Below are 27,713 nucleotides of genomic sequence, written 5' to 3' on the forward strand. Positions count from 1 at the left end.
GACGGTGTAATTTGATTCAAGCTAAGAAACATACCTAGGTAGAAAAACATTGTGCACGTTAATCAGACATCCTCACGAAGTCATGATCCACCCTTCTAGCAACTCCTGGTCTTTCTGTTTGATCTTGTTGGAGAATCCCCCACAGATGGGAAGGTTTTTAAATCAGACTGAGCCTACGAAGCTGTATAGGCGCCATGGGTCAAAACCCCGTTCCCCGCAACTATTGATGCCTTAATGCCTGATTTTGGCCTGGTTCTTGACCGTGTTTTACACCGCTCCATACCATGTATTGTATGCTTGTAAGAAGAGGCTTTTCATCCCATAAAAATGCATACATCTCCAATTTTTGAGGTGGTTTATGCCTCCATGTACGAGAATGAAGGCTTTTTCTCCCATACAAATGCATATATCTCCGAGTTTTAAGGTGGCTTGTGCATTTGTATAGGAGGACAAGGCTTCATTTTCATACATAGAGAGATAGCCGACAGAACAACCTTCCACCTGGGCAAGGAACCAAGGTTCCAAGGTTGGAATATAATACCATGCTTATTAAGACAACTGTAATAGTAATTCACGTATCTTTATTTTTCTGCCAGTTTTAATTCAGGCCCCAGGCCATATTCAGGCATTCAGGCATCAGAAATTGCCGGAAATGGGGTTTTGACCCATGGCGCCTATACAGCTTCGTACTGAGCCCCTTTTGATTACTTGCTTGTTAGCTCAGGCTTCTATAAAAGGCCTTTCACTTAGTAAATTCAATGCATCAGTTTCTTCTTCCTGATTTTCCCAGTGCTTAGTAGCAGTCCTGGTTTCCTAGCCTCAACAGGTCATAAGGCCCTCGTTTCCCTACTATTTCATCAAAATCTATTGATTCAGCATCAAGTATCTACTGCTTTATCAAGACCTACCAAAATCTAGTCTTTTTTATTGAGAATAGCACTATAAAGTGATATACCTTGCTTCAAATCTGAGTATCTCCCTATGACGGAGTACTCTCTCGTTCATCAATTGGGAATAGTACGTTGCTATATCCTATCATTTATTTTGAGAATAGCATCTCACCTTGAGCGCTATACCTCTTATTAATTTATCACTTTGATATCATTTTTGAATAGTATCTCACAGAGAACTACTCACTTTATTAGCATAATATAAAATTTTCGGCCCAGGGTTATCTTTTAACGATAAAAATCCAGATTGTTGAAATATCATGTCTATGTATCTTTTGTATGAGCGCACCATACAAAAGATGCCTAAATTTCAGAAATCCTGGAGTTTGGAAACTCCCGGGAGGTGAAACAGTCTCATCCCGAGAACGCGGGCTGGGAAGACGACTATAGAAGAAATAGATAGATTTGATGGATGGTAGAACTACCCGTAGACGGTAAGTTGAAATCCAATAAAATAACAAAGGCATGACAGATATTGAGAGCTATCTCTTATTTGATCTTCACTTTAAAATTTCAATCATTTTATTCTGCACTTATACAAGAAATCAATGGGGGGCAACTTTTCCAACACAGCTTCTCCCAATAGTCTCAACAGATCTGTCTTTTGAGATATCCTTCTCTTCAACTTCCTTCTTCTCACATCACCTCATTTACTCCAGCCCCGGAGACCATCTTGTCCTCTGAAGATCTTGCCAGTGATCGTAGGGCGTAGGACTGCGCCATGGCTACACATCAACGCGCTAAACGAGCGCGATCCAATACTACTGGCGATGCCCACATCAATGAGACAGCACCGCCACCAGAAGAGATTTCCCGCCGCATCAAGCACCTCAATCCAGACACTGTCGACAATATTCTCACGCAAGCAGCGCAAATCCATCCCGACGTTATGAGCATGGTGGACGATGCCATTCGCGTCATCCGGGAGAAAGAGCAAAATCGCGTTCCCAGCTTCGACCATTATTCGAGTTCAGTCTGGAAATCGATTAATGTCACTTATCGCTCCATGCGCGGTGGAGCACAGTACGATATCTCGTTCGAGGTGGCCCAGGAGGTCGTTGATACCATCAAATTGATCACGGAACAGTGTGGACCACTCACGAACCCTCGAACACGCTTCAATGGGCTCTCTGTTCTACGCAAAATTGGCAAGACAATTGCTCTTTCTTCCAACGATACAGTGGGCCATGAAGTACAAAGCTATTTCCAATGGGATACCTGTCTTGTGACAGGGATGTTGGAAATCCTCGATTCTATGACTGCGGATGAAGTCCGAGCGATCAGAGAGGACGAGTCGAGTCCAGAGGCATTGTGGCCAAAGTTACAGGAATTGGAAGAGCTGTCCCATGATTATTGTATTCATCCTGGACTAGCAGACGTGTTGAAACGGGTGGACCCCGATGGCTATGAGGATGAAGAATGGGACGAAGAGGAATATGAAGCGGAATATGAAGAGGGCGATGAAGAGGGATACGAGGTCGAGGAGAACGAGGTCGAGGAGACCGACGAAGCACAGCCATGAGCGTCGTCTTTGGGATTGAACTAGTTAGACCGTTGGGCAAGAACAAGAACCAACTTCAAATCTGAATGAATTAAGCAAGGACTGGTTATTTCAGTCCCTCTCTTTATTATGTCCAATATTATTTACGGTGTTCTCAGATGCAGTACTGTTTTATGTCCTATGTAGCTGTGATGTCGCACAGTTTTGTTTACCCGTACTTTCCTCCACAACACCTTTTCGTTTACACTCAACCACCTGGGCAATTCCCACAATGACCGACTCAGCAAAGAAGATCCTTGTATCTGGTGGCACGGGCTTTGTGGGCTCGGCCATTGTACGTGCTCTTGCAGAAAAACACCCAAACTTTGTCATTGCCGTCATCGACCAAAGTCCCCCACGCCCCGAGCATGTCCTGCCAGAGAGAACTACGTATATGCAGGCGGATATCACTTCAACTAAAACATTGGCCAAAGCATTTGAGGCCGTGAAGCCAGATATCGTTGTCCACGCTGCTGGAATCGTCCCAGATCTCGCCGAACGGTGGGGTCGCCGACTGGAACAGGAGGTATGGAAGATCAACTTTGAAGGCACACAGAATATGCTGGATGTCTCCAAGCACAGTGGGGTTGAAGCCTTCATATACACGAGCACTTGCTGTGTAGTGATCGACGATACGCGTACCGATCATCTTAACATCAATGAAGACCGGCCCTTGGCATTCAGGTCAACCATTTATGGAGAGTCCAAGGTTTGAACTACTAATCCCAATTAACAGGGTACTCCACTTGACAGCAAAAAATTTACTAACACACTTCCATGGTATGTAGGCTGCTGCAGAAGCACTCGTTCTAAAGACCTCGAGCAGCAAGATGCTGACATGTGCCCTCCGGCCATCGGTGCTCTGCGGGCCAGGAGACTACCAGCTAGTACCGTCTATTCATGCATGCATCGCCAAAGGTGAAACCCCGTTTTTGATCGGAAATGGCCTCAACCTCTGGGATGTCACCTACGTCGACAATGTCGCCGATGCTCACGTCCTGGCCATAGAGAATCTGTTGACGTCTCGCACCGCTGCAGGAGAGGCCTTTTTCATTCAGAATAACGAACCTATCGTCTTCCGTGATTTCTGCCTGGCGATTTGGGCGCATTTTGGGCACGTCCCACCTTTCGAATTGCATATCCCAAAGAGTCTGGCTTACTTCGCCGGGCTGGCGTGTGAGACTGTCACCTGGTTGATGGGAACAACAACAACTTTGAGCCGTGGAAGTGTACGGGATGCATGTGCCACCCGATATGCCAGTGGCAAAAAGGCTAGTGAGATTCTGGGGTACGAGGCGCGCATTGGTATCGAAGAAGCCATCCGTTTGAGTTGCGAGGTAAGCAGATATCACAAGCCCAACTTCTTCTATCGCCGTACTCACCGGGGCTAAATCCAGGGTTATGCTTCTCATCTCGGAGCCAAATTACCAATGCTCAATAGTGGAAACCGGCAAAAACAGTAACATGTCACGTTGCTGGAGAACCACATAGAATCTCCAGCTCCCCGGCACATGCTGATACCCTGGAAATACGGTCATGATTTTCTGGGTCTGAGAAGTGCTCCTTATCCCGAATTATTTCACCATACCTTCCATGGCCTTTTCCCCGTACAGTGTTATTGATAGTAGCAACCTCGACCTTGGAAAGCATCGACATTGGGCTTCTTGTTGGGCTGCAAGGTAGATTGTATGCCATCGGAACAGTTGAGCTCTCCACATTTGAAAACTTTATGATATCGGGTTGCCTCTTTGTTTCACCCAGATCTCCAGAAGAGTATCCAGAAGAGAGACATGGCCCATGCGGCTTATTCCATTGGGCCCCAAAATAGCCCGAGTGCCCAACGCGGCTTAAGTGCACGCGTCACGGGATTTACATGTTACATCTACCTCCGCTCATCTTTGCATTTCTTCTAGGACCTTCGAGGGCGCAGATCACATCTTCTATCTGCTCATTTGGGTATCCATAGCTCAACGATTTCCAAGTCCAGAACCCCGGTCCTTGCGTTTCCTACCCAACCCCAGCCTTGCTGCCCGAGGCATTTCCCCAATACAATTATCGAACCAGAATGAAGGTTGTACGGCACTCAGTATGCTCGTGCTCCTCCCTTAATTCATGAAAACCGGGGCTTTGGATGCAATATTTGCCATCCGGAGTCATGCCATGCGCCCACGGAGGCTTCGCACGGCGCCTCGACTGCCAACAGGCTTTACACACCGTTTCTATTCTTGATCAATCGAGATCTTCCAACTTACATAGCACGGACGGGTAATATCCTGTTACACCATTGGTTTTCTTGAAACAAACAATGCCCAGGCAATACAGGCCTCGTCTCCATAGATTTCATCTCCACTAACGCCACTGGCCTAAAGGCCTCTAGCGCGGCTCTCAATCCAGTTACACTGCCGTTGCATAAACATGGGTGGGCTCCGATCCCCTTTGTCAGGCACAATCGATTCATTTAACCCGGGTAGAGTGATTTTCTCAAAAGGACTGAAATACCTGCCCTTTGCTCAGCTTCCGTGAATTCATTCGCTCGAGAATTTTCCCAATAGATTTTTTCTTTCCATTTCTGCTCTTCTAAAACTTGTTGTCGGTTATTATAATAGGCTGTGGCAACATTCCGGCCTTACTTTCTTCATGCTTCCTGTCCTTCCTCATCCATTGGCGGTTGGACCAGTCTATCCGTTCTCTTTGCCAGCAAGTCTCGGTTCTTGTGCAGGTTCTATCAACCCTAAATTTGATCCTCGGTCTCGCCATAGGTCAGCAGAATCAGCATCGCCATTCCCTCCTCTATTTCCGTGCCAAAACTCTGGGAACCCAAAACTCATACCAGGTAGCAGCACCAGCACCATGGCTCAGCACCATATGTACGGAACCCCGGCGACCTCTCCGCTGGTATATCAACAAAGGTATTGTTTTGCCGTGGTTCACTTCATTGCAAACTCCTCCCAGGCTATCATCGACATCGCTTTCGTTCCTTTTGCTAAGCGGTAAAAGGTCACCATCTACTCCCCACGGATATGGCTACAGAGACGACCGTCAAGTGCCTTTCGGTCCGATGGATTCTAACCATCAGGCTCATTACCACGGAGTTCCAGTCCCTCTGGATAGCCACAGCCACATGATGAACCCACCCACGGGACGTTTATCCTACCCTCCAGCCGGACAGACCCACGCACAACCCAGGACTCATGAATGGAGCCAGCCGAACCACATGCCTCGAGAATCCCTGAGGAGGGACCTTGGAATAATGAACCCCCCGGAAAGCCCGGAGTACGTCATGGAAAGAAACAGCCAGCGAGCTGCGGAGAGATCCAGAGGAAGCCCACACTATCATTCCCAGAGACGGACATCCAACCGGGATGAATTTGATGGCCCACATCAGTTCCTGGAGCCACCTTCTCCACAGGCTGTCGCAGCCCAGGATAAAGAGCTTCCCCAGCTCCCCACTAACCTCGATGCCGGCGAGCAAGACAGCATCCTACACAAGGTCAACGACCGCCTGTCCCAGTGTGCCTATGACTTCATCGCAAAGTACCAGTTCCGCGTTCCTATCGAGCAGGACAAGAGACCCGTCAAGGTCCCCTCGGACCGCGAGTGGACGGAATGGGTACACCTCTTGAAGCGGCTGGCGACTACCCGTCGCATCCCAGCTCACCTCTTGTACAACCGCCAAATCAAGCAGCTCATCACTGTCCTGGAGAACTCCCTGGAGATGCGCCATGCTGCCAAGCACCAGTCTAGGCCTGTCAAGGATGACCGCAACGTGTTGCAGCTCATTTCGGCGGGAACGCAGGTCGCGAAGATCCTTAGGGATTCGAGCGCTATGCAGTTTCTTGATTGTCTTTATGCTGACACCGAGAAATTGATTCTGGAGCGACGGGGTCGTCGTGTTAGATTCGCAAACCCTTGAATCCTCCGGGTGGAAATTGGCCGTCTTTAAAATGCCGCTTGGATGCCACTGTTCTGTTTCTGTCTTCCCGTGGAAGCCCTTTGGATTGTCCTGTTCTTCTTTGCTTTTCTCTTCTTTTTTTACAAGTTCCTTCGGAGTACCCCGTTGTCAAGTTTGAGCCCCCTTGAAGGAAAGGTATCCTGGAGCTCCGGTGATTTCCAATTCAGGACAAAAGCCCAGGCTACCCAGCCCAGATGAAGGACCCCTTCGGGCTGGCAGGAAAATAATCGTCAAGTTCTCGCCGCATGTCACAATGTGTACATTTCCCCAGGTCTATATGTCAGGCAGCGATGTGAAAGGAATCAGTAATAGGGCTGGAATTGTTGGTTTTCTCGGTTTGCTTTCTATTTTTATTCTGGCGTTTGGGTCGGTTGTCCTGATATGTTTATGCTTGATACGTTTTCCGCTGTGCCACACGACCATGTCATGATTTCGGTTTGTTTATGGATTATGTTCTGCTTTTATGTTGTATTCAGTACGAGATTATGTCTGTGATTTATATTATGTCTCTAATGTGATTCGCTTGGGTGGTCCATTTCCGTTTTTTTCGTTTACTGATATTCCATACATTCCAGGTTTTGAGATTCATTGTTCCGCATGTCCACAGGCATAGTCTGGCGGCTCTACTGGACTCTGCAATTTGTTCACATCAATTCATTCGCACCTTTTAAAGGAAAGGATCCAAAAAAAAAACAAAGACAAAAAAATAGTTTCCCTGGGAATCGAACCCAGAACCTTTCCGGAACATCTGCTAATCGCATTTGTTAACGGAAAATCATAACCGCTAGACCAGGAAACTGTTCGATGGAAGAAAGAGCCATCTTTGGTTTTATTAACGAGAATTATTAATATACAACTAAGTATACAACCCATGTCGAGGCGAATTGATATTTACCCCAAAATAATAACTAAATGGGCACTTGATAATGCAATATAGTATTAGTAATTAAGAAGTGGATCCCATATCGTAGAGTTTGAGGTATCTATTCCAATATTCCAATATTGCCATTCAATCCCATCTATATATTTAGGGCACACTGACATGGGCATGGGTCCTATTACACTTGAAGCAATCATAACAGAATGTATCTAGTCCTTCCCATCAGAATTGACAACCACCTGCTGTGCCTCCAAGCTACTGCTGTCAGTTTGCTCCTCCACCTCGAGCGCATCAGAAACATTCCAGTTGCCAAACACCGCGAGAAGCGTAAACGGGATCGTAAAGCCCCATAGCGCAAAACCAAGTGCCATCTGGTTCAGATTGGGCCAGTGAGTTGCCCCGACCGCATAGGCAATCGTGCTGCCGATAGACTCCCACGACCTCAGGATGCCGGTTGTTCTCGCAATATCGCCATCCCCCTGCGCCCCCTTGATCTCGGCCATCAACCAATAGATGTACGTCTGCAACACTTCATAGAAGAACCGGAAGAATATATAGACCGTGAAGGCCGAGTTGAAAAAGGGACCATCGCCCAAGTCGAAGGCTGGTGGCTCAGCCATGCGGGAGAGTTTCGTCTCGACAATGGCGTTCCATGTCCAAGAGCCTGTGACGAAGACAAGGACGAATATGTACACAACTTTGGACCTGGTTTCTCGAGATAGGAACTTCAGATCTAGAAATATGCCTGTCACCATATTGGCGGAGGCGCCGACAACAGCGGTTAGGAATGATGCAAGGGCTCTGGAGCGGACGGTGAAATAAGCTAAGGTTTCCGTTAGCGACGCCATTTATCATCGAGAAAGGAGGATTGGAGATGCCATACTTGTCAAATAGTTCCCTTGATAAGTTGTACCAAACTGTCCTGCAAGGAAAACCGGGATGAGCAGCAGCATGTACTTATTTGAAAGTTGCTTCCAGATAGCGCGAGCTTCAATAGCGAAGCTCGTTTTCTTCATGTAAGGGATCTTGGTGCCATTACTTCTGATGACATCCTGTGGCTGTGACAACAGCAACGCAAACGGAGCTCCGAGAGATGAGATGGCAACAAGCCCTAGGTATGTTGTGTAGGTGACCTTGCCAACATGTGCCGTGTTGACATTGAGTGCTAAGGATATCGCACCACCAACAAGCGGTCCCATCTGTCTGATACTCATCCAGATTGCAACATAGCTAAACATAATGGTCAGTCAGATTATATCAAGTAGATGGTCTGGAGCTTCAACTTACCGTCCTCTTTTCTCCTCCTCCGGATATCCAACTGCAATGGCAGCCTCACTGGCCCATAGAAGAGACGCACCGATTCCACAGAGAGCAGCTCCGAGCAAGAGAAACCACTCGTTGCCGTAACGATTGTTGCAGTATAGACCAGCCGCATAGGGAGTGTAGAAGGCTGCACCGATGAATAGGGTCCATTTCGCAGTGATCTTGTTTGTGACGCCACCGGCAAGGAAGCAGCCTACCGACATGAGTCCGTACGTCAAGGCGTTGGCGGCATTGTTTAGGTAAGGCTGTACAACATGTTAGTAGCAGTCACGCAGAATCCCAACACCCAGATGACTTACTTTGGCATTGCCTCCAGCTCCAAGATTATTGAGAGCAGTCCAGATCCCGGGTTCACAGAAGGCGACTAGTCCTACAATGATAATCTGCAGTAGACATGACCGGTAGAACCGGGCCACACGATCGAAAACCATGGTGAATGTGGGAGGTTGCTATACGGATTATAGCACCAGAGAGAGCTTGAGCTACTATTAGTACTGCATGGCGATGGGAGCCAAGGTGACATAATTATATGAACCTAAAGAACACAGCACGTCAGGACCCATTATAATCGCGATATCTTGGTTTTTCTCTTGTCGGTAGAGCCCCACGGCAGCTGAGGGGATAACTGGTGCTAGCTTGTATACTGGAGACAGTTGAAGAACTCTGAGGTATAGTCAAATCGATAAGGGGAACAATCGAAGGTAATCTCCAATATCTCGGGGATAAGAATGGTGCGAAGTGAGCCATTGCTCCTCGAAAGCACGTAATACGAGGGGACGTGCCTCTAGGGCTCGGCCACACCGGACTCATTTGCGAAGTATTTCCCGTTACAATAATGGTATCTTGGGGAAATAAGGTCTGGAAACTCCATCATAAGATTGGTTAGTAGATGTTACGTATAGGATGGGCTAATATGAATGTCTAGACCAGTACAGAGTAGAGCCGATTCTAAATTACATGTAGACAATCAGACGCTTATTTCTTTCCAAGGTTGGTAGTTAACCGAATTGCCATTGCACTAACAAATCTGCATCAACTTCAACGTGCCGATAAATTACAATAATGTACAACTAGGTGAATCCAACCTTTTCAGAATCAGAAGCTAGCCATCTCAATCCAACTGGCCACAAATGCCAGTCGACGTCCCCGGTCAGCAGCCATACGGCGTGAGAATTCCTCAAAGTTGAGTCTCGCACCGTTGCCACGTTCCTTGTTTTCACGTTCTACCTGGTCTAAATAGACCCACCGGGCTAGAGTCCGGGGCGAAGGTCGGCGTGGCGCAGGGGCTTCACGAGGTTGGTCATTGACCCGGTGAGGGGGTGGGAGTGGTTGCATAGGAGAAGGAGGAAGCTTGGGGGCCGTGGACTCGGCTTCTGGGGGAGGAGTGGGGAGAAGAGGGGGCGGGAAGAGAGGTGATCCCGGGTTGGAGTCGGAACTGATCAGGGAGACCAGGGGTTGTGTTCGTAGTTGGTGATTCTTCGAGGTCGGAGTCTGATTCATCAATCACTTCCGGGGCCACCACGAAAGGCTCGTCGGGACGATGGTGGGGGAGGGTTGGGTCGTAGTAAAGTGTATCGTCTTCAACAATCAGGCTGGATGGCCCCGCACCAGATGCGTGGGAGACATCGTCATAATCGGACGAAGTGGCGGACGCTGTGTCGGATTCCTCGAAAGGCCGTTCTTGACCAAATCCAGTATCTTCTCCGGGATCGGCGAGATGAGTTGGTCGCACATCTTCATCGTTATCTTCATATTCATCTTCATCACCGTCATCTGAGGCGGTGGCCTCTGGCGAGGAAGGAGCTAGCACCGGTCCGGTATTGGCAGGCGCCAGGACTGGACTCTGAATTCCGTAACCAGCGCGCTGTAACAGATCATCAAGTGGCTGCTCGTTGATAATTTCCTCGAGTTCCTCCTCAGCTGGAGGATTCTCAGCTGGTGTGCGTTTTGATGGGTCCTCTTTTGCCGCGAGTTCAATCTCGCGGGCCCAGACCTTGCGATCAGCCCGGGTGCGATAGACCTCCATCATGAGGTCCTCTTTTGGCTTGAACAGAATATCTAGAAGCTCATTGAATCCCTGTTGTGTGACTTGATACAAGATTTCTTTCCCGACGTCCCTTTCGACCTCTGGAATTTCAAAGCCGCCCCATCTCTCACCAACAGGAATACTCCGTGACGAGGTTGATGGGTTAGACCGAATGTCGTACTCGTCGTCATTGAGATCATCTTGGAATCGCACCTTGGACGAGGATCGTGAACGGAAAGAGGGCGGGCGCGATTCGGATTCATCTAGGTCTTCATCGCTGGAGTCATCGATGGTAGGGTCCCTTTCGTAACCCGGAGGAACAGTAGCGCCATCTTCTTCGTCCGTGTAGAAAGCCCGGCGCCTCCAGCGCTCGTCGATTCCACGCTGACGAGCGTCAAACACACGTCTCTGATCATCTTCGCGCATTCTGTGATAAACGGCATCCGCGACGCGAGCCCGATCAATTGGATCTGTGATTTCACGAGCAGGAATATAGGACCCGAGAGCCTCGATGATATCTTCTTCGAGGATGTGTTCAGCTGGGGGCCAGGCGCCACTGGCTACCGATGAGCTGGATTGGTCTGACCCACTCTCGCTAGCACCATCTTCATCCTCTTCGTCGTCATTTTGCTCACGCTCCATGGCAGCACGCTCTATGGGATCCAAGTTCTCGGAGGGCGCCAGGCGCAGTGTAGATGGGAACAATGGCCTCATTCGACTAAACTGTGCTCTGACAGCAGCATCGCCCACGACAGAATGTCGATCGCCAGTATCGTCTCCGTCCTGTCGCAAGATTCCTTCGTTGTCGATGATTTCCATGTCCCCTCAGAATTCATGCGTTTGCCTTCGCCTGTACGTGAACGTTCACCTGAAGGGATACTGCCAGGGAACGCAGAGCTGATAGGCTGGCTACCGAGAACCACATCACGGGATCCACCCTCCAAGAAGTCGTCCTCCATGCCAGCAACCATGTCCCTTGTCAGCTCGCGACTCAGAGCATAGTATGCCCTGAAAACCCGAAGGAAGTCCTTGCGTTCGACGTAGCCATCTCCATCGATGTCGTAGCCACGGAAAACACGTCGTAGCCGTTCGTCATTGCTATTATTGTTGAGACTGGCCAAGCCCTTCAGGAATTCTTCAAACCCAATAAGATTGTCGCCATTGGTGTCATAAAATGCGAACATTCGGTCGTAAATGAGGCTGGGAGGTGGCGGCCGGATAGAAGTATTAGGTACGAAGCATCGGTCGAACGTTTTACGATCGATAGCCATATGCAACTTGTTCGGGTCGTTCGCCCACTCATAATTGGCCAAGCAGCGGAACTGATCCCAGAGTGCATCAAGCTCTGTGTTTTCGAAATTGCATTCTTTCATAAGACGCTTGGCAAGAGGGCGTGGAAGGCTGCGCGGGAGCATTGAAGGCTTCCCAGGATACCATACAGGCTGGGATTGACGAGGGCTCCCTAAAAATGGGGCTGGAATCCGCACTTTGTAGAACAAGTGTGTCTTGATGTGGACCTGCATTGCCTCGCATGTCTCACACAGATCATAGTCGATGCAATTCGCACATCGGTATCTAATACCCTGAATCGGCATGGCACCGCAGCTGTTGCAAGTAACTCCACGATGGATATAGCCGTCCCTTCGCGCCTGATCCTCAGCAATGTGATAAAGTAGGTTGAGCAGGTTTTGACCTTCCCTATTAGAAGGATCGTTGTTTCCATCACGCCATGAGAAGACACTTTGGTCGTCCACCACCGTCTCACCACCATCAAGATTTTGTGGAGCCGCAGACACGTCTGGAAATGTAGAGGTTGAGAGAGTGACACGTTCACCATTCTGCCGTCGCCGACGCAGCTCCTCTCCATAATTCGCATCTCCGTTGAACCTGAGCAGAGCCCTTTCGATACCAGCTCGGGAGATGCCTCGGCGTTGAAGTTGTTCTGTCAAGTAGCTTCTTTCAGCGGTATCCTCTGGGAGAGTGTGGGCAGATGGGAAATCGAGTGCAAGGAAGGATTCAAGAAAGGTGTCCTCCATCATCTCGCGCATGCGCTCCGCATGAGCAGGCGGGACACCAACTTCTTCCATCAACTGGTCTCGTGTTGCGAGGAGTGATGGAAGAAGACCGCTCTCCACGCGACGCCCATCCTCTGTCTCAATGCGAAATGTCCCATATACACCATTCTGACGCTCTAGTTGCTCAAGGTGGGTAATGGCTCGATAGGACGGAGTATCAGCGACCCCGAGTGCTTCAGCTTCGGTTGGTCTCGCCCGGCGCACAGCATTTCGTCGTCGGAGCGAAGTTGATGATGATGGCTGCGAAACGATATTATTGTGAACATAGAGAATCGCATAAGCGGCAGCGACACCAGTAAAGAGGTAGAGGATCGGTCGATATCGTGCTAATGAGACTGGCCCTGAGCGCGAATCGGCCATGACGGAGGTTTGGCGGAAGTTGAGCTAGCGGAAGCTGCACAAAAAAACGTCAGGAATACAAGGTGTAGCGCATTCTGATCACGGCTGGATAAGCAGATCAAGTTAGACCCATAAAGTGTCAATCAAGATGCCCAACAATCATGGATAGGACAATCAACTTGTAGATTGAATTTCCAATGTTGAACGTCAACGGGGTGACACCCGCCGGGGCCCAAATGCTGGCTTAGTAAGCTATGCTGGAGCTCTGCCGGGCCTGCTTGGCAGAGCTCTACCTAATTAGGTAACTACATCAGAACCTTCCAAGGTTGAAATATCTACGATGTATGTAAAGCAATGTTATCCGCAGATGGCATGTTATACTTACCTCTTTAGTTGATCCATGTCTTCCAAGGCTGAAAACCTATGTATTTATTTCAAATCTACTCAAGAAAGGAACAAACTTCTTTTATATCCCGTATATACTGGTAGCTTCTATGGTTCATATATACGATGAACATGGACAGCCAACCTTACTAGATATGCCATACACCATAGTAATTCCCGTACAAGTTTGTCGCTTTTCAGCGCAAATCTGTATCTTTTGAAGTATAGAGCTTCACCTGTGGATTAGCGGTTCAGTTTGCTTTCACGGATGAAACAGCTGCTCAGCAAAGCAAAGAACACCACACAAACCAAAAAGGCAAATCCCTTGTTGGTGGACCAGCCATAAGAGTCCCGGACAATCCTGGCAGTTGCTGGGTCGAGTGTTTTGATAAAATCAAGACTTTCTCGGACCCCTTCGACGATCTGATCGATATTCTTACTGTCACGTAGACCTGATTTCAGTCGATTCCGTAAGACTTGCTGAACAACAGTTGATGATAAAGAGAGACCAATCACAGATCCCAATGAGCGGAACAGATATGAGCAAGCAGTGACAACCGCCTGATCTTCATAAGTAGCGTTCGATACTGGTAGAGTGATTAGCATACATTAGAAGTTTATAGAGCAAGATCAGATGGAAACTTACTCAAACCGATCAAGGTTGTAGTGACACCAATGCCATTGCCGAATGCTGAAATAACCATTCCGCAGATCATCGGCACTGTGCTAGCCGTCACACCACCGGAGAACATGTATATGCAGAATACACCGGTTGTCAGGAAAGTATACGCAGCAACTGTCAGCCAGTAATACTTGCCATTCCATTTCATCAACAAGCCCGCGACCACGGATCCAAAGACACCAGATAGAATGCTTGGCAATAAGCGCAGTCCTGCAGTCGTAGCAGAGACACCATCAACCGCTTGGAAGTATAAAGGGATGTAGAACAGGGCGGCAATCCATCCCCCAAAGCTGAAGAAGTTGCAGCCGTAGCATGCAAAGAATGTTCGGTTGAAGATGATGTGACCAGGCGCAAAAGGTTCGGCTGCCAGGTAGATCTCAACGAGGATAAAGATCACGAACAAGCCAGCGGAGACACCTAGCGAGGCAATTGTCAGGGGTAATTTCCACGACACATTACTACCACGATCAAGACCAAATAGGAAACCAAGAACGGCACCAACAAGGACGACAGCGCCAAGGAAATCGATGCGACGCAGCTTGGTCTTCCAATGGGCGCTCTCCCGAGGGGGAAGCTTGAGCAGGTACGATACAGCAATGAATGCGATAATACAGAGAGGGAATTGCGCTAAAAATGCCCTAGAGAAAAACGTCAGATGGCGTAAGGAGATGTGGGTCTTGCATCATTCATACCAGCGCCAGCCAATGTAGTCGGCGAGAATTCCACCCAAGGGTGCCCCGGTACCGGCACCTGTGGCATAGATGATATTAATGATCCCCTGCCACAGGCCTCGATCACGAAGAGGAACAATATCACTCATCAAGATGCTGACAACAGTGGTCATACCACCACCACCAATGCCTTGGAAAACCTGTTCGAAAATAGTCAGCATTACATGATCTAGGCCTGAGGCTATATGCGAACATACACGAGCAGCAATCAACTGATTAATATTACGGGCCAGGCCGCAGCCCAAGCATCCAATGCCAAAAACCGCATATCCAAAAAGTAGACATGGCTTGCGACCAAAGATATCGCTCAGCTTGCCATATAGAGGCTGAAAAGATGTTAAAGTGAGAAAGTAAGAAGTAGCAATCCAGCTAGTCAGATTGAGAGCTTTGAGATCGCTACCAATCTGGCCATAACTGGCCATTATAATTGTCTGGTCTGCCGCTGACAAGAAGATCTATACATCCCGTTAGTTACAACTTTGATTTCAGAAAGCAATGAATCAACATTGAAACCATACTCCAAGCGAGATGGCAGGCACAATATATTTGAGCTGCTTCTGGGCGTCAGGGAACGGCTCTTTGCCTCGCTCCTCCGTCTGAACTGGATCCCCCGATTCCACATGGTGATCGGGAATCGTGCCGTTGGACCCAGCGCCGTTAGCGGATACAGATCCCAGCAACGGGGAATTCTCAGTGGGAGATGCCTCTGGAGCCATTGTCGAGACTTGTGTCTATCGCCAGATTGCTCCAGATTGTCCCAAAGTCAAAATGACTTGAGTGAACGACTACGAGGAAGGAAACAGAAGAGGAGAGCGAGAGCATCTAAACCCCAAAAAGTCTCCACGTGAAGATAAGCCGCCCCCTCACTCCCAGGCCCGACTTACCCGTTTCGCCCAATCAAGTATCCCCATTCTTCGGCTTATGCCGCCAGACCTTTGATCTGCAACGACACTGACAAAGTACTCTTGCTAGTATGGCCATTTGATACTTGACCTCAATTATGGAGTTATACTGATAGGCATTGAACGGTCGTAAATTCGGTTGTTCTATAGGTATCTGAGTAGATGCGAATATTTCCAATTAACTTCCAATTCCCCAAGTTCATGCCGCTGCAGGCATAGGAACTGGCCCACCAGGTGAGTCAGGCAGACGGGCAGTCAGCACCTCGACACCATCCTCAGTTACAAGAAGGGTATGCTCGAACTGGGCCGACAGAGATCCATCTTGGGTGGTGCTGGTCCAGTCGTCGGGCCAAGTGCGGTCACGGTGGGTACCGATGTTGATCATGGGCTCAATCGTGAAGCACATACCGGGCTTGGCAGTGCCCACAGCCTTATTCTTAGCGTAGTGAGGAATGTTGGGCGCACAGTGGAACAGCTGGTTGATACCGTGGCCGCAGTAGCTCTTGACGACACTGCAGTTACGACCCTTGGCGTGCTTCTCAATGATATTGCCAGGTTCACGGAACAGCATGCCAGGCTTGACTAGGTCAATTGACTGGTTCAAACATTCACGCGAGGTTTCCACCACCCGGACAGCGTCGGGGTTCGCAAGTGCCTTGTCTCCAACATAGTAGGTCTCGTTGATATCACCGTGGAATCCCTTGTGATACAGAGTGACATCAATGTTGATAATGTCTCCATCCTGCAACGGCCGTTGATCGGGAATACCGTGGCAGATAGTCTCGTTGACCGAGGTACATACGGACTTGGGGAAGTTCATGTAGTTCAGAGGCGAGGGGTAAGACTAGAGAAATGTCAGTATGGTTTTGTGCGCCAGAGAGCAACTCTTCGTACATCACGCTCTATACAAGCCTTGTGGACAACCTCGTCGATGTAGTCCGTTGTGACACCAGGCTTCAATTCACGTGCAGCAGCATCCAAAACCTCACGAGCCAATCGGCAAACCTTGCGCATGCCCTCTTGTTCCTCCTTGTTCAGGATGGTGATGTTATGACGGCCGATAAGCTTTTGCTCGGAGCGGGGAATACCATCACGGGCATAGTCCGGGTGCGGGATTGTCTTGGGAATCGTTCGTTTGGCGGACAGAGGATAGACGGGTCTCAATGAACCGCTATAAGGGAAGGATGGGTACGGATTGAAGGTTCCGGTAGCTGGATCTGGTTCAGAAACTACCTTCGGAGGAAAAAGGTTGGTGAGGATATTACTCTTTTTGTGAATGCTCTTATGTTCGCTCTGGAGTAGATGGTCAGCCCTTGGTTTCCCGCGTAGGAGCATAGAACAGCGCCCCTATTGCGCAGCTTCCAGTCGCATCAGAGTCCCTACATACCCAGCTTCGCTTGAAACAGTCCTGTGAACAGAAGAAACTGTCGGTGCCGCTCTTCAGACATGTCGGACATTGTAGGGTGCCTGCGTCGTTAGGGCAGTCCACACCCCGACATTTGCGTTTGGCAGCTTCAGCCATATTAGAATAGCAGAAGTGGAAGGAATAAAAAAAATCGAGGAAATACGTAGTCAATAGTGGATTAAACCGAGGCCAAAACTTCAAGAAAATCCCCGCTGGCCGCAAGGCGATATGGAACTAAACCTCATTTGGACTAGCTTCAAAATGGCTGATATTTGCCTGAGGCAGCAAGGCAACCTCGAAAATGACTAATGTCAATCATCTCACTTTGGAACATTGGAAGGGGCCGATCTCGCAGCACGTGATGACGACTTAATCTTCCGTTTCAACGTGAGCCTGTCTCGATTTTGGACATTGACCACCTGGGCAGATATATGATGACCATTCCGAGGCAGAAAGTGGTTGTTGTGGGTGCTGGCCCAGTAGGGTCCTTGGCAGCCCTGTATGCTGCATCAAGAGGCGACGAGGTGGAAGTATATGAGCTCCGTGGAGGTATGTCTTAATGCCTTGTGTGACGTTTTTTTTCTTTTTTTCCTTTTTTTACCTTTGTGTGACCGCCATTGAGAACAATCCGATTGTCAAGAAAGGAGGTACATGCCTTTGAGCTGGAAATGGTTGGTTTTATCAAGGCAACATGTCGCGCAAGGTCCCTATCCCAACTCTTCAATTAAGAGGAAAAGGCCCCGATTAATCCGTACCACCATCTGCTATATCTTCCATACCCTTGCACTTGTCCTGGCTCAGTTGTGATTCATTGCGAATTATTCCGAACTGACGCCAATAATCCCTGCGCCTCCGTAGATCTCCGGGACCCTACAACTGTGCCATTGAACTTTACTAAGTCTATCAACTTGGCACTCTCCGAACGTGGCATTACGTCTATGAGACATTCTGGTCGGGATGATTTAATCGACAATGTTCTCCGTGAAGCGATCCCCATGCATGGGCGGATGATCCACGGGCGAGACCGAGGAGATCTGTGGGAAGCTGCACAGGCCTATGACGTTCACGGCCGGGTATGCACTGATCACCTGCTTGGCAGTTGCTATTGCTATTTATCCTGCATAACATAGCTAACCACTACTATAAGGCTATTAATGCCATCGACCGAAGCACTCTCAACAATGCCCTCCTCGATGAGCTGGAGAAGACCCCCAATGTCAAGCTATTTTTCAACCATAAGCTTACGGGTGCTGATTTCCGCACCAACAAAGCCTGGTTTGAGCGCCGAATCCCCGGCGAGACACCCATGCCCGATGATGCCGGTATAGCTGGTCGGGTACCGGAGATCGAGGTGTCCTTCGACTACCTCATCGGTGCCGACGGGGCACACTCCGCCGCGCGCTATCACCTGATGAAGTTCGCTCGTGTCGATTACCAACAAGAGTACATCGACACTCTTTGGTGCGAGTTCCGCATCCCACCCACTGAAGACGGAGACTTCCGCATCTCGCCAAACCACCTCCATATCTGGTCTGGGCGCGAATTCATGTTTATAGCGCTACCATCAGCCGACAAATCGTTCACATGCACCCTATTCGCACCATCCTCGCACTATAACAACCTAGAGACCTCATCAGAGGATCTGCATGAATTCTTCGATGAGCATTTCCCCGGCGTATGCCCAGAGCTAATTGAGCCCGCGGCGTTGAGTGAGCAGTTCGCGGCGAACCCGCATCTCCCACTGATCAGCATCAAGTGCAGCCCCCACCACTTCAACGCCAGCGTCGTCATTATTGGCGATGCAGCGCACGCAGTCCTGCCTTTCTACGGACAGGGACTGAATGCCGGTCTTGAAGATGTCCGCGTCCTCTTCGAGGAGCTGGACAGACATGGAGTCTACGACCCCAACTCCAGCATCTACACACGCGGTCTCAAGCGCAACGCAGCCTTCCAAGCCTACACGGACCAGCGCTGCGCTGATACACATGCCATCAACGATTTATCGAAGGAGAATTATCTCGAAATGCGCTCTGGCGTCAAATCGCCGCTCTACAAGCTGCGCAAGACGATTGAAGAAACCGTCGATCGCCGTTTCCCTTTCTTTGGATGGAAGACGCAGTACGCCCGTATCAGCTTCAGTAACCAGCGATACTCGGAGGTTATTAAAGCTGTTCAGCATCAGAGCCAGGTGCTTGGTCTTGGTTTGAGCGGGGCTTTGGTTGCTAGTGTTGGTGCTGTGTCCATCTTGATGTGGAAGTACCCTCAGTATCTCTCCCCAGTGGGGTTGATTCGGTGCTCGCGACATCTGGCTTGTGTTGGGCTAAGGACCGTTCGGAGATTCATTCATATGTAAAGCTGCATTGTCGGGTGGGTGGAACTTTGAACATATGACAATATGCAGATTTTGGAGGATGTTTAGTGCATCTAATTTATATGAGGAAGTAGTTTAACATAGACAGCAGACTGGTAGAAAGAATCGAGGGCACAAAAGGGAAAGATTCCAAGATCCAAGTCTGAATTTTTGATCAAACTATCATAAACACCTGATGACCACAGAAATCCTTAATCCCAGTACCTAATAGCACCGTCTAATCCACCAGTGACAACCTTGCTGGATTCATGGGGATGCCAGTCCACACAAGTAACAGCGCCACCCTCTTTCCCACCAGCCTGGATCTTATGGTACATCTTGCCAGTCTTCCAGTCCCAGAAGCAGACATAGCCACCGCTGTCACCAGAAGCAAGGAACTGGCCATCAGGCGAGATCTTGAGGTCGACAGCGTACCCGGAAGTATTATGCCCAACGAAGCGCTTCTTCCGGTTTTGGCGGAATTTGTCCGTCGCGCTGTAGACGACGACCTGGTTGTCGCCTGACTGGAAGGCGACGTACTTGCCATTCGGATGAGGCGTCGCACGGGTGAGCGCGAACATGTATGGCTCTGCGATGAACTTGATCGGGACAGGGATACCGTATTCCCAAGCGCGCAGCGACTTGTCATCTGAGGTGGAGATGAAACGGCGGTTGTCGTCGACGAAAGTGAGGGTGTTGACGGCTGCCAGATGGTGGTCATACTCTTGGACCAGCTCGCCGGACCGGGTATCGAATTGCACGATTTTCTTGTCGGACATACCAGCCAGGAACTCGTGTGAGTGCTCTTCGCCGGGGTTGAAACGGACGACGTGGGGTGTCTTGCCCGTGGAAAACCGGCCAAGACATTTGCCGTACTCGGTATCCCAGAGCTTGATCTGTCGGTCGTATGAACCGGTAAGGAAAGTCTTCCCAGATGGGTGGAAGTCTGTGTCTGAGATTGCCTTCGTGTGGCCGGAGAAAGTACGCAAGAGTTCCCGAGAGTGATACACATCCCAGAGCTTGGCCTTTCCATCGGCTGCTGACGAAAGCAGCAAGTGGCCAGACTTGGGTATGAATCGAAGAGAGGTGATCGGCTTGGTGTGCGACTTCCAAGTCTGGACGAGCTTTTTCGGTACGTAATTCTTGGTGGTGCCGGGCTCTTTGCGCAGATCGATATCCAGGTCCTGGGGCACGTGCATGTACGTCCGGCCCTGGTAGTCGTACTGCTCTGATCCGTGGAACTCGGTGGTCTCTTGCTTGGAAAGGTCGCCCTCGTAGGCGGTGGCATCCTTGCTCATGGCCGGCATGGGCGCCGTGGTAGTCAGAGTTTCGTCTTCCTCTTCGACATATTCCTCGTCGCTAGCAAGCGCGCGCTCATCTCCTTCACCAACTTCCACATAGTCATATTGCTGGTCATTTTGGTATTTCGCCCAGGGTCCCAAGTATGCGCCCTCTCCTTCCACAATACTGGAATCGCCCTTCTTTTGCCGCTTTGTTCGCCAGTTTGCGGACGCGCTCTTGGTCGGCTTAATTTGTACAACATCCCGGCCTCCATATTGCGCCGCATTTTCGAGATTTCCAATAAATTGGTCCGGTTGTGTCGGATTGCGCGTGTATCCCAGACTCTGGAACGTGCGATGCTGCGCAGCAAATGTGGACTCGCTAATGGCTGCTTCTTCGGCAAATCCTGTGGGGACATTCTTTCTTTTGATACCGTTTCCGGGACCTGTTGGCTTGAACGGATTCACAGGGCCCTGGGAAGGCTTCGTAAGATCATCGTATGTGGCATTGTAGGTGAGGGCTTGGGATGAGGCGTTGGCGAGGGCCATCTGCATATGCGCTTGGTCCTGTAGGATCGTTAGTCTTATCTGTTTGTCATGGCGGAGGCGCGAGAAACAAAAGAACTCAGGGAGGAGGGTGATTATCGGGGGACCAAACCTCTGTATTGACCTCTGGTGCAGCAACGACCTTGGTCGCGGTCGTCACAGACGAGTTGGGCATAGCTGTGGCGTCATCGTCGCTCGAGTCATAACCGGCACCTAATAAGGCAGACATGACTGATATGTTAAAGAGAGTAAGAATGCGCAGACCTCAATGCCCCTCTGCAACAACGTTGGGGTTGAATGTGGGTGGTAAATGGTAGGTGGTGCAGGATGGGAATTTTACGGGCGTCGGGAGACTCCCGACACGAAGGCCGCGGAACAGCCACCGCAGCCAAGCTCTTTATCAGTCAAGGCAGCTTCACTCTTAGTTAGGTGCGCATGTCAACTATGCCTACTGTTTTTACTCCGATTTACGTCTATTTGATGCCATGGTACTTCTTGATAATAAATCAGTTAAATGTCAGAAACCTTGGGTATCGTACGCTCTTCATTGCCAACCGCATGGGAGGTATATACAACTTAACAGGCCGAAAGACATAGCAAGATCAACACAGAAGAAGAATTAAAAACAAAACAAATGATAACAAAAGAGCACATACACCACCGCGAGTCAATCATACAGTGTCTCGAATCAACCCAGCTCACATCCCCAGCTCGAGACACTCCAAAGGAAATATCTATTACTTCTCATCGCTGTAGTCCTACCAGCGAAGATCTCAAGGCTGAAAGAATTCGTTGCTCATCCGTAGTCATGGCCGCCCAACAGACAAGGAACCGCGTCGATATACCGATTTATATGGTATAGCGGCCGCCTTGGAGCTGTGGTCATATTCGAGGGTTGTGTGACAGGCCGAGAACAATGCCCAGAGAACACTGACCCCAAGAACTCATGACAACCAGCTCATCGACAGACGGCTCCTTGATCTAGCCGGAAGGACCATGATGCATCGCGTATTCGGTCTTTTGACGCAATCAGTGGCCCTCATCGCGGATAAGGGCAACAATCATGCTGTAGAGGTAGAAGAAGAACATAAGGAGGTGGAAACCAAGCTTGATGAAGGATTCCTAAACACGATTTCGAGTCAGTCACTGCGCTGCGGCTTGCGTCTTGGAAACCAAACTAACCTTCTTGTGCACGTTCAACTTGCGGAAAATCTCGGTCGCATCCAAAAGGTGCTGGTTCTCGTAGATCCTATATGTGCAAAAACGACTCGATTAGCCGTCTGCTGAAAAGGGCTTGCGACTACTCGGGGGAGCTTCAACGTACTTCTTGGCGTTGAACAACACGAAGGGCAGGTTCAGCACAATCGCGAGCCAGTATCCGTTAATCACGAAGAGGAAGGTCAGGAACGCGTGGACAGCGGCTTCGGGGATGATATAGGCGTTAAGGCGGTTGCAAAGGTCGATAGGGTTGATGTAGTCGCTGGAGGGGGAAAAAACAGAAAAATGTCAGCTTGTATTCGGCAGAAGTATCCGTGGACCCAAAGGAGTTGCTAGGGACATATGACTGGAAAGACTCACCATTCGAGATCACTGTACATAATCGTGAAGAACACCTGGAGGAAGAGGTTGACGGCGTTGATCAACACCGACAACAGGTAAAGCCATGCTTCGCCGGACATCATTGCGAGTTTGACGTTGCGTCAAATATAATTGGCAGAATTTCAATTGCTAAAGAGAGAATATGAGTAAACTGTCTGCGACAAAAGTGGTTGAGGTCAAGGTGGATTTGAAGAGGCCGGAATTGGAGATGTTTGTGGGGTTCTGCGGCCCAAGGAAGACTGAGGAATCACACAGAGTCCTCTCCGAAGAGGGGTCAAAGCTCACTCACAAATAAGAAGCTAAATGCACTTAAGCTTGTGGAAGTGAAAAAGAGCAAACTGAGCAGAGATGAGGTGGGATCGAAAGAGGTTTCGATTAGCGAACTGCGGCCGAACCTGAAATGGGTCGGCGGTGTCGGGAGGGCTGGTCATCATTAGCGCAACCCGCAAACGGGGCTGGGAACGTACCTGGACTCCGGAGTACTCGATAATAAACAGATTCAAGATGTCAGATTCGAAATAAATTGTTGACTACTCCGTATTTGGGTTGGTAACTGAACTCAGTTTGCCTAAGTGTTGACTCGAAAGACCAAGCTTGGAAGGTTTGTAGATGACGTTGACACGTGCCGTGTAGGTACATGGGAGGTACATGAGGTCTGGATGAGATCTACCCAACTTCAACGTTGTTTATTTGAAAACATGAAATGCAGGGGATCGTCAGGATTGCCTATCTTGTCTATATACATAATGACAGACTATGGACCGCTGCATACGGGCTTCCATGCGTCTTTAGAGAGCCGATCTTCAATAGTCTTCGATCATCTTCGCAATGAACGCAACCAACATACGAAACAACGTCCGACAAGGACAAGGACCAAACCGAACCCAAGGCAAAACATTGAATCAATGGAAACGCTTGATGATATCATACCAGTGTATAGTAACATAAAACGACTAGCTCATCGCTTCTCCACAAGTAGGAAATGCATTGCACTGTATGCAATGATGATGAAGGCCCCAGAAATGACAGCCAGCCCGATAACATCGCTCCAGTAGGCTTGGGTGTTAAAGCCAAACGCACTTAAGATAGAGGCACCGGGAACTTCAATATCCAAACCGTACTTATGGTCAATCAAGGTGAGGTAAGTCACTTCGTTGACGATCAAGGCCTCGAAGCCGTAGTGGAAGATGGACAGCTAGTACTATTGTTAGTAAGGAAAACATCACTTAAGTTATAGGGAAACTCACAGTCTGCAACCACAATGCTGACTTGGGGATCGCATCGTGATTCAGCAGGAGACCGGCGAAGAGCAAGCTGAAAAGCATCACCAAACTGCCGATAAGATTGGCGACTCCGCCATCCCGGAAAATGATGCCGATGAAGAGGCAAATGTTGGCCGCCGCAAGATTGAAAAGGACCAGAACCAGCAAAAAGCGGAAGAATTCAGGCCATGCTGGAATCAGACCCGTCATGGGGTATACGATGATGCCCATGATTATGGGAGGAATCAGCCTCAAAGGAACGATATCAAACACAACCTTGGACGCAAAGTATGTGATCGGATGATAGTAACCGTTGGCACGCTCCCGTACAAACAAAAGCCGCTCCGTGGAGAACACGTTGAGACTGGTCAAAGTACTGAAACCAAATAGAGCCAAGATGAAGAAGAAGAGACCAAGACGATTCTGGAAGCCTCTGATATCGTCGGTGAGACCATAGAAGAGGTATCCAGATAGGACCGCAAGAAGAATAGCAATTGCGTAATGGGTGAGCATCAGCATCGGGTTCCGATAAAGATTACGCCATGTCCGCTGAGACAGGATGATAAACTGCCGCGCAAGACCAACTCGAGCATAGCCCTTGGACTGTATCACAGTATCTGACAACATGGGCGAATTTGGTGAACCATTCGCAGCCTGCGCATTCTGAACGGCTGTTGAAATCTCATCATGCACACGATGGCAAACGTCAGAATCTGCGTAGCTCGCCACCAGAATGTCGAGATCACTTTGTCCAGGTGCCGGAGGAGGTAGCTGATCGGGATCATCAAGGATTTGCGGAGGAACATTGCCTTGTTGACGGGAAAGACGCAGCCATTGTTGATGATCCTCAGCTACATCCAATGTGGCACTCTCATCGTCTGTCTTTGGCGTGATTGGGCGCTCATTATGTTGCTTTCGAGAGTAAAGTTGACGATCTTGTTGCTGTTTCAAAGATACCCGGCGTTTGCTTTTGGGTCTCCGGCTCGCCTCTGCACTTGAGTTGTCTTCGGTGCTCTGGATCGATGCGCTGGTGACGGACTTAACGGCCCTAAGACTGCTTGATGCTGTCTTAGGCGGACCAGTGCGCCCACCCACAGATGATTCTACTTCATCTGTATATGATGAATGAGCACCACCGGCGTGCATTGTAAGATCGACAAGATAATCTGCAATGTTGAATCCCGGCGGACAGGAATAGCCCACACGGTCGAAATACTGTTGACAGGACGAGAAAGGACCGGAATAGACAGTACGCCCATCAGCAAGAAGGACGAGTCTGTCAAAGAGAGCAACAATGTTCGAGCGAGGTTGATGGATGGTGAAGATAACAGTGCGGTTGTATGTCTTGGCCAGCGTCACCAGACACTCCACCACATTGAACGCATTATAGGCATCCAATCCACTGGTGGGTTCATCCAGGAACAGGATACTAGGGCTGGTAACCAGCTCACAAGCAATCCCGACTCGGCGCTTCTCTCCACCAGAAATGCCACGACCATTGCCTTCTTCCGAGCCAATCAATTGATCCTTGATGTGGTAGATCCCAAGTTGTTTTTCAACCTCCAGGACTCTTTGCTCTTTAGCTGCCCGACTCATGTCCCGGGGGGAGTCTGAGTAGGGCGCTTGTCAAAATGGTCTCATGGACAGTCAAGGTGGCAAGCATTGTGTCTTCTTGGTCGACAAAGCCAACCATGCCCCTGAAATCATTGTCGTCAATTTTCTCACCGTTGACGTAGAAATCGCCATTCACTGAGCCACGCTTGTTCTTTCGTGCCAGGATATCAAGGAATGAAGTCTTCCCAGCACCGGATGCTCCCATAATAGCTGTAATCTGGCCTGGGACGGAGGCACCTTGGACGCCAGAGAGAATCTCCTTTCCGTTTATACTGTAAGACACATTATCCCAGTACAAAGCCGCCGGGCGATAGTCTGAAAGGAGTTTGGCAGCTTCGTCGTCCGAATCATCCGAGAGAGCCAGGCGGATATAACCACGGCGCGCAGCACGACGTGACAGATACCAGACGAGCAGAATGACAGCAACCACAAACAATGAACTTCCCGCGATCACGCCGGCAATGAGTGGAGTGTTGATTTTCTTCACGGGGCGCTCGTATCCCGGTTCGTCAGTCTTGTACATGCACTCACCTGAATCGCATGACAAGAAGATGCTGGGATCACCGAAGACCCCCGCAATCAATCCATTCATCTGAGGCTCAGAGAAAACGCTCTTTGTACCCTTCAAGGTCGATTCAGTATCAAAAGTAGCCGGGCCCTTGATCATTTGATCAAGGAAATCGCTCAGATCGATGGACCCATTCTCACCACAGAGGAAACGGCCCGGAATACATTTGCACTGAAGGTGGTCACACTTATAGTGAGTTTTGTTGGTGTCATAGTCTGTTTCCATGTCCCACTTGCAAGTGTCTAGGCCGCAATAGAATGACTCTTTCTGGTCGACCCAAAATTGGAAGCTACAAGTTTCATCCTCAGCTTCGCAGGAAAAAGTCACTTGAGGCTTGCGGCCGTCGAGCTGTTTCAAGATCGCACGGTTCGTCACATCGCACATTTGAAAGTTCTCCTTAACCGTGACACCCTGCTTATGACAAACTCCCCCTTGGTTTTCTGGCATCATCGCATTGCAGGCATTATCCGAGTCGCAGACATTGCAGTTGATGCCTTTCCAGCCATCCTTGCATTGACAGGTATTGGAATCACGCTGCGGTCGGTTCAAGCCGTCGGCCAACGAACCACATAGGGGAACGGAACAGTCATCGCCTCCAAATCCGGGGGGACATGAGCATTTGCCGTTGAAGTTGTTGCATTCAGCAAAGTGAGTGCAGTTATAGTTGTCAAGCTGGCAGTTGAAGCAAGCCGGACACTCGGGACATCCGGATGGTCGATCGTCGAAGAGGGAATAGGATTGCGTAGCGAGGTTTGCGTCGGAAAATTCACTCCATGCTGCAGCAGATCCCAGCAGGGGAGTTAATGTGAGAAGCGAAAGAGATATTGCGCCAGTCAAGCGCATCTTGTGGGAAGGATAGCAGCAGCGTGTCCTAATACGCAGATACCAACAACGAAAGAAGGGATGCGGGGCGGACCGCCGAATTGATCAAAGTAGAGGATAAAACCGGAGCATACAGTTGGAGTAAAAGATAGAGACAAGGCAGGTTTGGAGGTTGAGAAGCAGAAAGCGGAGAGAGTGGTGAGATTGGCCCCCGGACGATGACGCGGGCGGAGAAGTGGCTGGGCTGATGCATGGGGCGTCAGGAACCCGCAGACGACCCGACATGCTATGCAACCTTGGAAGATTTACTCGAATTTATTCTGTCAAATCAACTAGATACTCTATGAATCCGGAGAGGTTTCCTACAATATTTCTTCCTGCTCGCTGCTGTATGTCTTGCCTCGGTGGTTCTGCCTTCAATGCGGGGAAAGCGGACCAATTTAGCGAAGGACTGAGGATATGCCTGAAATATAGTGTCCTTTG

The 27,713-nt window shown here is 49.4% G+C and overlaps 11 protein-coding genes across 11 annotated transcripts; 4 read left to right on the forward strand and 7 right to left on the reverse strand.

The window, feature by feature from the left end:
* Positions 1-1,671: 1,671 nt before the first annotated feature.
* N7519_002141 (uncharacterized protein) lies at positions 1,672-2,472 on the forward strand (the record flags this gene model as incomplete). Its single annotated transcript, XM_057288919.1, has 1 exon — positions 1,672-2,472. One exon carries the CDS (start codon positions 1,672-1,674, stop codon positions 2,470-2,472), a length of 801 nt encoding a protein of 266 aa, XP_057150121.1.
* Positions 2,473-2,722: 250 nt separating this feature from the next.
* Positions 2,723-3,953, forward strand: N7519_002142 (uncharacterized protein; the record flags this gene model as incomplete). The annotated part of the gene is made up of 3 exons (XM_057288920.1): positions 2,723-3,199; positions 3,279-3,827; positions 3,888-3,953. 3 exons carry the CDS (start codon positions 2,723-2,725, stop codon positions 3,951-3,953), a joined length of 1,092 nt encoding a protein of 363 aa, XP_057150122.1.
* A 1,658-nt stretch (positions 3,954-5,611) lies between these two features.
* Positions 5,612-6,403, forward strand: N7519_002143 (uncharacterized protein; the record flags this gene model as incomplete). The annotated part of the gene is made up of 1 exon (XM_057288921.1): positions 5,612-6,403. The coding sequence occupies one exon, from the start codon at positions 5,612-5,614 to the stop codon at positions 6,401-6,403; it is 792 nt and encodes a 263-aa protein (XP_057150123.1).
* Positions 6,404-7,531: 1,128 nt separating this feature from the next.
* Positions 7,532-9,076, reverse strand: N7519_002144 (uncharacterized protein; the record flags this gene model as incomplete). Its single annotated transcript, XM_057288922.1, has 4 exons — positions 7,532-8,145; positions 8,206-8,552; positions 8,610-8,890; positions 8,945-9,076. The coding sequence occupies 4 exons, from the start codon at positions 9,074-9,076 to the stop codon at positions 7,532-7,534; spliced, it is 1,374 nt and encodes a 457-aa protein (XP_057150124.1).
* A 664-nt stretch (positions 9,077-9,740) lies between these two features.
* Positions 9,741-13,106, reverse strand: N7519_002145 (EF hand domain protein; the record flags this gene model as incomplete). Its single annotated transcript, XM_057288923.1, has 3 exons — positions 9,741-10,136; positions 10,165-11,495; positions 11,552-13,106. 3 exons carry the CDS (start codon positions 13,104-13,106, stop codon positions 9,741-9,743), a joined length of 3,282 nt encoding a protein of 1,093 aa, XP_057150125.1.
* Positions 13,107-13,712: 606 nt separating this feature from the next.
* On the reverse strand, positions 13,713-15,598 carry N7519_002146 (putative MFS multidrug transporter; the record flags this gene model as incomplete). Its single annotated transcript, XM_057288924.1, has 5 exons — positions 13,713-14,056; positions 14,116-14,789; positions 14,844-15,022; positions 15,080-15,337; positions 15,401-15,598. 5 exons carry the CDS (start codon positions 15,596-15,598, stop codon positions 13,713-13,715), a joined length of 1,653 nt encoding a protein of 550 aa, XP_057150126.1.
* Positions 15,599-15,983: 385 nt separating this feature from the next.
* N7519_002147 (methionine aminopeptidase MAP1) lies at positions 15,984-17,306 on the reverse strand (the record flags this gene model as incomplete). The annotated part of the gene is made up of 3 exons (XM_057288925.1): positions 15,984-16,628; positions 16,679-17,077; positions 17,172-17,306. 3 exons carry the CDS (start codon positions 17,304-17,306, stop codon positions 15,984-15,986), a joined length of 1,179 nt encoding a protein of 392 aa, XP_057150127.1.
* A 275-nt stretch (positions 17,307-17,581) lies between these two features.
* bna4 (kynurenine 3-monooxygenase) lies at positions 17,582-19,542 on the forward strand (the record flags this gene model as incomplete). The annotated part of the gene is made up of 3 exons (XM_057288926.1): positions 17,582-17,738; positions 18,048-18,262; positions 18,337-19,542. Coding segments are annotated over 3 exons (1,578 nt in total), but the record flags the coding sequence as incomplete, so codon positions are not given.
* A 209-nt stretch (positions 19,543-19,751) lies between these two features.
* Positions 19,752-21,594, reverse strand: N7519_002149 (WD40 repeat domain-containing protein; the record flags this gene model as incomplete). Its single annotated transcript, XM_057288927.1, has 2 exons — positions 19,752-21,386; positions 21,478-21,594. The coding sequence occupies 2 exons, from the start codon at positions 21,592-21,594 to the stop codon at positions 19,752-19,754; spliced, it is 1,752 nt and encodes a 583-aa protein (XP_057150129.1).
* A 774-nt stretch (positions 21,595-22,368) lies between these two features.
* N7519_002150 (cornichon family protein) lies at positions 22,369-23,089 on the reverse strand. The gene is made up of 4 exons (XM_057288928.1): positions 22,944-23,089; positions 22,690-22,845; positions 22,548-22,614; positions 22,369-22,487 (listed from the first exon to the last, which is right to left on the reverse strand). Exons 1-4 carry the CDS (start codon positions 23,045-23,047, stop codon positions 22,395-22,397), a joined length of 420 nt encoding a protein of 139 aa, XP_057150130.1. The 5' UTR covers positions 23,048-23,089; the 3' UTR covers positions 22,369-22,394.
* An 833-nt stretch (positions 23,090-23,922) lies between these two features.
* Positions 23,923-27,251, reverse strand: N7519_002151 (putative ATP-dependent permease ADP1; the record flags this gene model as incomplete). The annotated part of the gene is made up of 3 exons (XM_057288929.1): positions 23,923-24,159; positions 24,212-25,796; positions 25,819-27,251. The coding sequence occupies 3 exons, from the start codon at positions 27,249-27,251 to the stop codon at positions 23,923-23,925; spliced, it is 3,255 nt and encodes a 1,084-aa protein (XP_057150131.1).
* Between the last annotated feature and the right edge of the window lie 462 nt (positions 27,252-27,713).

The sequence above is a fragment of the Penicillium mononematosum genome, assembly GCF_028829835.1.
Source record: "Penicillium mononematosum strain IBT 11891 chromosome Unknown utg000002l:1.0-8112719.0:1.0-8118358.0, whole genome shotgun sequence".
Taxonomy (NCBI): Eukaryota; Fungi; Ascomycota; class Eurotiomycetes; order Eurotiales; family Aspergillaceae; genus Penicillium; species Penicillium mononematosum.